The following is an 11,070-nucleotide window of genomic DNA, read 5'->3' as shown; positions in this document are numbered from 1 at the left end:
TATTAAAGCCCTTTTGAACACTCGCTGTAATAAGGACATCACAATCTATTTGGGTAAAAGGAATACAAAAATTAAATACTGTCCTATAGACTTGTCATGAAATACAACTCCATAGCCATAGCTGTCCATCCATAGGATGGGTTCTCCCAGTAAATTGGTATAAAATGTATTATACTCAGTGGAAACAGCTGAAAACATAGCAGTTACTATTGTGTTGGAATAATAGAACTCGATAAGGTTGAGGTTGTTTAGCAGAGTTCTGTTTCGTCTGTGGGAACAGATTTAACTTCAGAAAGCTGTCCCACTGGGCTGTTTTGATGCGTTCTCCTCTGTATTCTTCACGTGTATTTCCCCTAGAAATTAAAGAAACATCTTTCGTTTTTCATTATATACTACCGTCTTTCCCAGCCCATGGAAAAAAAGTCAGTGTATTCTACTGGGAAGTTTAGAATTATTTTAGCTTCTGAAAACTGTGACCATCGTAAGGGAAGCAGTAGTAGGTACAAAGTGGTAGTGCTGGAATGCCAATGATGCACGTGGATTGAAAAAGCCGAGGAAACTCAGTTACACTGACTGCATGGCTCCCAGTTCCAATTCTTTGGCTGCTATATTCAGAATTAAAGTTTATGCTTTCTCCATAATTAAGTGCAGATTCTACATTTTTATAGTTCAAGGCTTTCTCTAAATCCCTGCTTTACGTTGGTTGTAATGACTGGCCCTCTAAACCAGCTATCAGGCTCATTATGTGAACGTGATGGCATTAGTTAGTTGTATCCTCTGACTTTTTGCCTTTTCTGGCAAACTGAAGCAAGCACGCTGTACTGCATGTTGTGTTTCCAGCTGAAATGAGCTCATACATCTTGCTTCACAATTCATAGGGAGTGAGTGGATGTGCTAAGACACACGCCTGATGACACTGGTGGGTCAGTGATAAGGCTGAATCGTAGCTGCACACCAAGCAATGCAGAATTATTTTGATTTACTTTGCTGTGTCCCGCTTTTTTACCTGCTGAACACTGAACTCCTTTGTCTCTGTGAGGTAACTGTTCAGTCTTGCCTGTCTGTAAAGAGAAGTTAGGGAGAAGCTTTTGTGAGTTTTTGTGAGGGCTCTCTTTTTCTCAAGAAAAAAAAAAATGGTTAAAAGCAGTGCTGCCTATTTTGAGACCCATTTTTTGGATTATACTCAAGAAAAGCAACACAAGGTTTCTATTTTAGTAGTATTTGGATTAAGGTACTGTAAAAAACAAATTTAAAAAACACAGAGCTAGCCAAATAATTATATAATGGGAGCAGAAGTCAGGCCTCCCATCTTCCATTCCTAGCACTCTCTCTGGATTTACTGCAAAATCTTGATAGAGCGCCTTAGTGCTGTACTTTATTTTCTAAATGTATAAAGTTAATACTTTTAATATACGTGTTTTGAAGTTAATTGACATAAAAGGTTCCAAAATATAGAGTTTTACTGAGAATCAAAACACCTAAACGTACAGCCAAAGACTTTTTAAGCTATGCCTACCAAAAATCCTCTGACATGCTCTAAGCCTCTAATCAGGCTCTTCACACTTTCATGCCAATATGTTTAAAATTCCCAAGTATATTTCTACACTTTGGGGCAGAACCATTAGTTTTTCTCTGTGTCTGTAGAGATAACAATGCACTTCATGAGAAACTGCTATTCCTTTTGAATTTTCTCTACTCTTATTTCCTTTGGCTTCTGAGATGCATGAGAAGTAACATCAACTCCAATGTGACTGACGTAAGTAAACATTGCTTCCATACATTTATTAATGTCCCACTCAAGATCTACTGGAAAAAGTCTGTCCCTGATCCCTAAGAATCCAAAATTTCTTACTGGATTAACAAGTAAAATCTACAAAGAGTAAGTTAACAAAAGGTGCAACTACTTACAGATGTAGCCTAGAAAAAAAATTAAAAAACTATTTTTTTTTTGGTCTCACCCATACACAAACAGGAAAGAGTAAGTGGTTGGCTAAGACAGAAAATGCAACTAATTAAGACAGGGAATTAATTTAAAACAAAGTGGAAATAAAAAAGTATATTTTGTGTGTAAGGCAATCTGAAAAGAAGAAAAATGGTCTGTACCACTTTCTTGATGTTGAAGGGTTAAAAAACAAATTCTGCTTTTTATTTTGTTTGTCTTATTTTATTATTATTATTATTATTTTCACAAGAAATGCATGTCTTACTGTTTGGGAGAACTGAACAGAGACTTGGTGAGAACATGCAATTCCTCAGCTTTCAGACTTGCTTTAAACACCTTTCCTGTCCAACAGCCTGGGCACTCCTTAGCCTCAGCAGCTTGAGACTGTGAAGAAATGGTGATTCTAACCAGCAACAGCCCTGCATCTTCAGTTAGGCTGTCAGCCCCCCAGAATCATGCTTGCAGTCTGCAAGCCTCTCACTTTCTATTTTTGATGTGGCTTTTCAGAATTTCTGCATCAGCACAATCAGCAAAGGGTAGGGCATTATATATTTAAAGTGTTACATTCGCTTGTCTTCTGATTAGAAGTGAATAACACGATAATAAACCAGAGTGAAGAACGGTAGAAAAAACTTCTGAATAAGCAGCAGCCATTTCCACGGGAGTACAGTCTCTCAGAACAGGATCAGTGTCAAAGTGGAGTTCAGTAACTGGAGACTGTCCAAGTAGGGGAGAAATACAATCTGATTCTTTTTACCTCCCACCCGTATTTTCCACTCAGCCAGAGTCTGTTTGCTGGACTTTTTAGAAAAGTGAGTGCTACAAGATGTGTATGACCCGTACCGCGACCACGCTAGGAAGAGCAGCGGCCGTGGCACAGCACCGCTCTCCCTCCCTCAGCCCGTTTGCTGCTGCCCGCAGGATGTGCGCAGGGCTGCTCGCCGCGGGGCACAGAGCGGACGGGGTGCCAAGCAGCTGCTCTCCAGCGAGCGTGGCGGCTGTGCCAGACGGACGACGACACTCTCCATCTTTATGGAGCTGAGGCAGAAGCCTGCCGTGTGCCCCAACTTCCAGACGAGACAAATGTGCCCATCTTCTAACCGTGAACTGATAAAACCTCTGCAGGAGGTACCCTCGTTCCTACCGCCCTCTGAGCTGGCCTAATCTTAGCTGATGCTGAGCTGATGCTGAGCTGATGCTGTGCTTTACGTGTTCGTTTACATTTTCAGCAGAAGGTTTCAGAAACTGGAAGTAAGGCTATGCCATGAGAGAAGGAATGGGAGCACAGATAACATTTTGCTTTTTACGTATCTTGCTTAGAATCAGCCAAACTCCCATTTTTGGTACAGTGATCAGAGGGAGTCCCATTTTGTGTTATTATTAAACAGACACAAACCTCTCAAGGGTAAAACAAGTGAAAATGAATTTCTAAATAAAAAGGAATGCATTTTATTTAACTGTTTCTATGAGAATTCATAAGGTCATTTCAGATTCTAACAAAACATACGTTTAAGATGCAATGGCATGCTTGCTACATGAAATGTTTAATGTAAATTCTCCTTCGCAGGATTGGCAAATACCACAGGATGATCAAAAGAAGAGGGGTTGGGAGTTAATGAGGGGAAAGAGAAGAGCTCGGCTGGTTTAGTCCAGCAAAATAAAAGGCTGTGAGGGGATGAGATTGCTGTCTATAAATACTTTTGGCAGGGGACACACACAGGAGAGAGGGAAAGGCTACTTTAGGGCAGTATTTGCATGGGAAGAAAAGATGGATGTAGGCTGGTCACACAGAAACACAGGCTTGGAATTTAAAAAAAGGCTTCCACCTGGCAGAGAGGTTTCTATCGGGCAGGCTCCCAGGAGCAGCAGTGAGGGGCAAAATACTGACTGCCAAAGCATAATCGATTTATGGAAGAAAGGATAAAACTATTTGCAGCGCTAGGGAGCCGGGTACAGTACAGGTTAGAGGGGAATTAAGCTGCCTTGGCTTACAAATGTCAGCCTAGCTGACCTTCTGTACCTGGGTGTGCTGTCAGCCCTCTTAACCAGGGCTGCAGACACGCAGCGAATTATAGCAAGAAGCAGGCTTTCATTGCATGGTGTAATGGAAAGAGAAGAAAACAACTGTCACTGATGAAAATGGGAAATAACAATTATTACTTTGAGGGCAACAGGAACTCACAGAATTTGTTATTACTGACAGCAAGGTATTCCTTAATCCTTGTGACTTTAAGTCTGGATTAATGCACCTAGGTAGCACAACCTCCTGCAGCAGCTACATGCTTGTCCTTGTGAGTCTGTGTCCCTTTCTTCTCAACGTTGGATTTGATTACCAGGTGACTAAAGATGTGAGAGCTTTGCAAAATTAAAACGGTTAGCTCTAATTTTAGCAAAGGTCTTTAATGTTGATGCTGAAAGATAAATGGCCCACTCTCTGCTGTGTTTAGGATAATTGCCAGCTCATGATCTGGTCTCATTCAGAAAGATCCGTATCTGCAGCTGAAAAAAAAAAAAAAAGTACTTGTGGTTCTGTGGCAAACATTACTTTGGTGACGGAGTGACAGTTTTCTGAGAATTTTGACTGTTAGATACCCGGCACATTGGACCAGCCATTGCCTTCTGGAAGAAATAATCACCTCAAAACGGTGATACTCCTGCCACTGTTTGGGAACCAAACTCCTGGCCGGGACCTCATGATTCAGCTATGTGCTGGTAATCACACAGTGCCTCCCCGAGCAGCGGACCCCTCCCTGTGCTTCGTCAGCAGCGACGGCTCCCCATCAGCCACCCTACCCCTCCCAGCCGCCGCGCTACCTGGAAAAACTTTCCGTGCAGGTAACCAGCTAAGGCTGGCCGGGCACGGGATGGTTTCTGTCTACGTGCAGCCTCCGTTTCCACTCTTTCCTTCATCTGATTCGTTTGGTTTCATCCACTTGTAAGGTAGGGTTGAGCACACGAAGCAGGGGCCATAGCTTGGTTGTGTGCCAGGAAATAACCTTGGGATGAGGTCTGATCTCTGTGGTGCTTGTGACGCAAGGCAGCGTGCAGAGAGTAGTATTTTCAGAGAAATCCTGGGAGAATTGACTGAGATGTGATATTAAAAGGGATAATTGACTGAAATGTGATTTATACACGTGAACCTGTAGGTAGCGGCACCTTTGCCCCAAATCTCTGTGGCTGGTACTGAAGCTTTTTGTCAGGATCCCCAAGCACCACACCTCATGGCCAAGAGCGGGTCACCGTGTGATCCCTGTCAGCCCCTCCCCGCGCCCCTCGCTCTAACACCGAGCCCGCTCAGCCCGCTCCGATCCCCTCAGCGCGCCCCGCGCGCGCCCCAACGGCCGTAACGGCCCCAACGGCCGCCCCGCCCCGCCCCCAGGCCCCGGCTGCGGGCGCGAAGCCTTTCCCCGAGGCCGGGCGGCGGGGGCGGGGCCGGTCCGGCCAATCAGGGGCCGGCATCCAGCGGGGGGCGGGGCTAACGCTTTGAGTGGCAGCCGGCGGGGTAAACAAGCGGCCGCGCTACGCGGCGCTGTCCCGGCGGGGGGCCCCGGGCTCGGCAGCGCTCCCCTCGCTCCCGCCCCGCAGCGCCGGGTGCCCGGCGGGCTCCCCGCGGCCGCCGACACGCTCAGCCCGGCTCCGGGGAGCGCAGTGCGCCGACACCGCCCACCCGCCCGCCCGGCCGGGGGAGGGAAGGGGAGTGAAAGGGAGGCGGCGCGGGGCATGCTGGGAGTTGTAGTCCCCCCTTTGGAAATCCCGCCCGCAGCCGCCGGGGCCTGCTCCCGCCGCCGCACTACGACTCCCGGCACCCCCCGCGCCGCGCCGCCGGGAGCCGAGTTGAAGCGGGCGGCGGCGGCGCGCGCCCCCTCCCCCCGCTCCCCCCCCTCCCCCCGCCGCAGAGCCCCGAACCAAAACAAAAACAAACCGCCCCCCCCGCCCCCACCCCCCGCGCGCCCCGCACCCCCACGAAATGGCGGCGGCCGGAGGGGGCTCCGCCGGCCGGGGGTGCTGATCCGGTCTCCCCCCCCTCCCCCCCGCCGCCCTGCCCATGGGCGAGACATGGACTACGAGTTCAAGTCGAAGCTGGCGGCCGAGCGCGAGCGGGTGGAGGACCTCTTCGAGTACGAGGGCTGCAAAGTGGGCAGGGGCACCTACGGGCACGTCTACAAGGCCCGCCGCAAGGACGGGTAAGGCCGGCAACCGCCGCCGGGTCCCCTCACCCCTTCCCCCCTTCATCCTCCTCTTCCTCCTCCTGCGGCCCCCCCGAAGTTTGCGGGGTGCCCGGCTTCCCCGCACGCCCCCCCCCCCCCCCCCCGGGTGCCGCCCCCCTTCCCGCAGGTGCTGCGGGGGCTCCCGGCCACGTGCTGGGCGGCCGGGAGCTGCCCCGGGCTCGGGCTGCAGCCCCCCGACCCCGCCGGGTCCTCGGGGAGCGGGGCTGAGGCCTCAGAAAGGCGCCCGTGCAGGTGCAGGGGCTGGCAGTGACCCTTCTCCTCCACGGGAGCCATCGAGCGCTTCCCCTTCGTTGCGATGACATAGGCCGTGTCTGTAGAAGCGTGCCAACCGTGCTGTATAAAGACTTGCAAAACATGCTTGCAGATCTCACACGGTACCCTTCAGGCAGAAAGCTGAAGAGCCTTCCACTCCAGGCAACCGAAACTTTGAAAGAGAAAACCCCTCAATATGGAAAAAATACCCTCTTCTGTTTGTTTTACAAAGTTCTGGAAGTGACTGATGGAATGCTGCTTTAACTTTAATAGAAAAACCCAGATATTCTTCTTTTTCTTTTTTTTTTGTAGGAGTAAATTGCATTCATGTGTGTCTCGACTTTAAGCCCTCAGTTAAGAAGACGCAGTATCAAAGAGATCAGTAACTGAAAGTTAGCACACCAGCTCAGGTGGAGGACTGAACGCTGAGAAAGGAGCTCTGGTTCTGACTGTAACTGGCTCTGCAACCTAAAAAAAACAATTACACATAACGTACTTGAAAAAGAAACTTTAAAGCCTTTCTGGGTATTACGCGTGCCCCCAAGTTCTCCTAATATTGGTGGATTTAGTCGTCTTGGTTTTATAATTTTAAGTTATTTATTCACAAGTGGATATATTACATATATAAAAGTTATATGAGAGGAAGCTGTGGTAAAAATACCCAGAATGCTGATAAAATATTTGCTGCTGCTCTGTGATGCAGTAGTCCTAAAATTACTGTTTGTAAGAAAAACATAAAAGAGTTGGAACTTTGAGTTTACTCTTTCTATGACCAAAAAAAAAAAAAAAAGTTTGATGTCTGTCTATAACTTATCTGCTTCATTTCCTTCAGTAGTAACGGAACGTTGTTGCAAGGATTGCATGGATGCTGCGAAGCACCATGAAGAACGTGTCTACAAAATCCATAAATAATAGTATTAGAAATACAAATGGGCAATAAACCAAAAGTAAACATGGCAAAAAAGATAGATTATCTCCAGCTCTGACTGATTAGCTAAGGGAGACCTTGAGCTGTAATTAGGCCTGCTGGTAAAAGGAAGTGAAAAGTTTCAGTAGGCAGTCAATTTGATTGAAATGCAATATAATGTGGCACAAATGCAACTGTACTTTGTAGTCAGAGGTTTTACTTCATGAGGCATGGAAACTGGGTTGTTACCCCCTTTTTTACACCATCAGTAAGTTCAATCTCAATTGCTGCTGTTTGACATTAGGACCTATGGTGAAACGGAGATGTGACATAAGGAAAATGTAGAGAGTGACCTAAATAATAAAGATGGGGTGATTTCTTTATGAAATAAAGCTACCTAAAGCTAATAAAGCTACCTAAAACGTGCAGCGGAGCGTATTTACCATTAGTTGTTAAATGTAAGGGTTTCTTAATGACAGAGAGAAACTTATTCCAGTGCTGGCAACAACAGCAACCCAGCAGTGATGCATATTTATAGCGTGCTGATCACTGGGGGATTTTGAGGCACATGTAAAGGGATTCTTCTTTGCTTGATCATAGAGAGACTATTTCAGTATTTCAAGTTTGCAAAGCGTTCTTGTATCAACTAAAAAGATCCTGGCTACTTGCTTCTCATAGTCAATTTGCAGTCTCAGGGGGCTGAGAGCAGTAAGAACCATGTAGCTCTGCAGAAATTCCACTGAGAGCTTGTCACTTCATGTTTCAAAAACTTGGCGTATAAACTTTATGAAATAGTAAAATGTGTTTATACGGAGCTTGGCAAGCTGTTGGATAAAATGCTTGCTTAGGGAAAAAAAAAAAAAAGGGGTTGCATTGCTTAGATTTCAGTGAATGGCCCGGGCATAAAAGCAGTTTTTAAACGAATAGCAATGTAGTTTGGCTTTTTCAGCCTAGAATGCAGTATCATTGGGCGTGTTTCTAGTGAGCCAATTGATTTCTGTGAAAGTTAAGTTATGAAAGACTTTGTTCAAACCTGACTGCCTATTAAAAAAAAAAAAGTTGGTCTGACATTTGCATGTACTGAATGAGCGTGTTTTTTTTAAAGATGTTGAGCACCTGCAGCTTCCATTTACTTCAGAAGTGTTTGTGTGGTCTGACAAGGTCTGGAGTATTACCTTTGTTATGTGTTTAGCTAAATTAGGCACTTGGGTTTGCAAAACTTTCAGTGATATCTTTGTAGTCCAGTAGGGCTAGAAAACAGGTCTCTGTATAAGCTGTCCCATGGTTTATTTCAGTGGACACTGAAATCACTGGAGGGGGAACAGTGATACACAGATAAACCTTGGGATGGCAACTCAGCTGCCAACGTTAAGCGTTTAGCTCTTCATGTAGCTGGAAAATCTGTTGTTATTTTTCTGTGTGCGTATTACCTCAAATACGTCATGCTGACTCCTGCTAACGCTTCTTTGGACACTGGTTCACATTTGTCCAGTAAAACAGAAAATAATGCAATTTTTCCAGTCATGGCTAGGAAAGTATGATTAGTTTCGCATCTTACCTCTCCTCGTTACATTTCTTGCTGGTACTTTGACCACGGTTTAAGCCGCCATGGTGTGTTTAGTTGCTTGACTTCATGTACCTCTATCAGAGGCAGTTTTTAGGATGAAGTGTGGATTGGAATTTTTGTTTTTTTTGTTGTATGTGTCTGAATTATTTCCCTTTACTCTTTGGGAAAGATCAGTCTGTAAGTTCAGGCCACTGCAGAGTATTTCTGTTCCTTCATCCGAATGTCTGCTCACCTGCAGGAGGGTGTTTGCACAAGCCAGCAAGCTGAAAAGGTACCGCTGCTGACGAGTCAGGGACGCGCCAGGAATATGGGATTCAGGATCCAAGCGGGAAACAGGCCGCTCTGTTCTTCGTTCTGCAGTAGCAGATGTAACACTTGTAAAAGCCGAAGCTGGTCCTGAGTGCTCCATGTGAATAAAACCTTTCTAGTACTGCCGCTCCTGCTTGCCTTTGAGCAAACAACCGAGCTGTCGGCTTTCCCTCATGCTGCGGCCGCGTTATTGTTCTTTGGCTCACTACCTGGGTTTGGGCAACAGCGGTTATTAAAATACAATTACAAATGATATATTTTTTTCCTAAATAACAATGCATGTAATATTTTTAATCCTCATGTTTCAAAATGCCTTTTAGAAAGCACGTAAGTGCAGGGAATGACAGCAGTGACCACCCTGCCATTTAATGCTTGGCAAGTATATACAGTTTGGCACTGCCCGGTGCTCTGCTGCAGTAATAAAATCACTCTTGATAAATACGATGTATCTGCTGAATGAAGAGCACTGATTTATGTGCCGATAGAGTAATACACTTTTTAAAAGGAAAGTCGCAACTTGTAAGTTGTCAGATTGCACTGTTATTAATATACTGAAGTTCCAAAGAAGAATTGGTATAAAACAGGCTCCACCTTAACTGCCAAGTACAGAATTCCCTTCTGGAAACTGGGGAACAGTGACGCGGATTCAAAAACATCATTGTAAATTACAGGCATAGGAGGGGGGGAAATGAATAAATTCACCCTTCCTCCCCCGTTTTTGAGTATTGTAGACTTGTAACTAAAGGGGGGGAGCCTGTTCTCTTCTGTGTGATGTTGGTGTGTAGAAGTGTGAACGTGAAGTCCTTAAAGCTGATCTGAAGTGCTTACAGCATCTAAGTCTGCCCAAGGTCAGGTGAGCTTCAGGGAAAGGGCTTGGGAAGAGAAAGGAAGGGGAAGTCCGTAGCCAGAGCAAGTGTTTAATCTAACCTAGGAATGCTGGTTTTGGTGCCAGCCAAGGAACCTTCACTTTCATTTGTTTATTTGTATTATGAATCTTATTTGCTTGAAGCAGAAGTGAAAAATATTGATAAAGAGAGAAGAGGAACGCTGCAAGGCACAGCTGCCTTGGAAAAACAGCCTCTCTCCTGCTGCGACTCACCGTGGCTTCAGCGAACGGAGTTGGGTTGTTCAGAGGTTGCCTCTGGTCACACTTACGGCTGAGATCACTGCGGTGGCAGAAAACCTTCGATGTAGAACAGGCAGAGGCAGTCTGTTTATTCTGTTAAATCAATATTAGTATAGCAGTAATTTGTGTACAGTTCTCCCCATATTGCTATTCTTCAGCATTTAAATTGCTGAAGTAACAGAGCACAACTGTGTCAGGAAATGAAATTCGCACCGGAGTTGACTAAGTGCTGCAAATGAACAGTGCTGGGGGTAAAAAATCACAGGGAACCGAGAGCTTGGATACTGCAGTTAGGTTTACTGTTGAGAGAGGCAGCTCCTTGATGTGGCAAGCATTATACTCTCCTGGATGTGAAACTGGAGAGTTATGTACCAGTGCAAGTAAGTGCTTGTAAGATGTTTGAAAGTCTGTGATGTGTTATTTACTTAATTTTCAGTTTCTCTGTTTGACAGTGTCTTGAACTTAAGTGAGTTGAATTGTCAGTGGGGGTTGCTGTTTTTAGTACAGTCCTGTGGCAGGCTCCGTCACAGCAATATTGACCCAAGTCAGAAGGCGACAGATCCTGACCAGTTACCTTTCTCTGCAGCAACATCTCTACCTGTGATGATACGTGAGAAGCAGTGTTTTGCTCCTTACTTTCATCATTTGTACCCCCCCCTTGATGAAACTTGCCACCCTGGGGAAGATTGAATAGCTAAAGGTGTTCATGCCTTGCTATGATCTCTCCTCGCTAAGGAA

General features: G+C 45.9%; 1 protein-coding gene across 1 annotated transcript in view; it reads left to right on the top strand.

Moving 5' to 3' along the window:
* Positions 1 to 5,517: 5,517 nt before the first annotated feature.
* Positions 5,518 to 11,070, top strand: part of CDK19 (cyclin dependent kinase 19) — a 127,600-nt gene continuing 122,047 nt past the window's right edge. The window contains exon 1 of the mRNA XM_083830433.1: positions 5,518 to 6,126. Coding sequence (XP_083686559.1) covers positions 5,663 to 6,126 — 464 coding nt within the window. The 5' untranslated portion in view covers positions 5,518 to 5,662. The remainder of the gene's footprint in view (positions 6,127 to 11,070) is intronic.

This window comes from Anser anser (genome assembly GCF_964211835.1).
Source record: "Anser anser genome assembly, chromosome: 3".
NCBI classification, from domain to species: domain Eukaryota; kingdom Metazoa; phylum Chordata; class Aves; order Anseriformes; family Anatidae; genus Anser; species Anser anser.
Note: the sequence above shows the minus strand (reverse complement) of the source record. Positions and strands in the feature narration are given on the sequence as shown.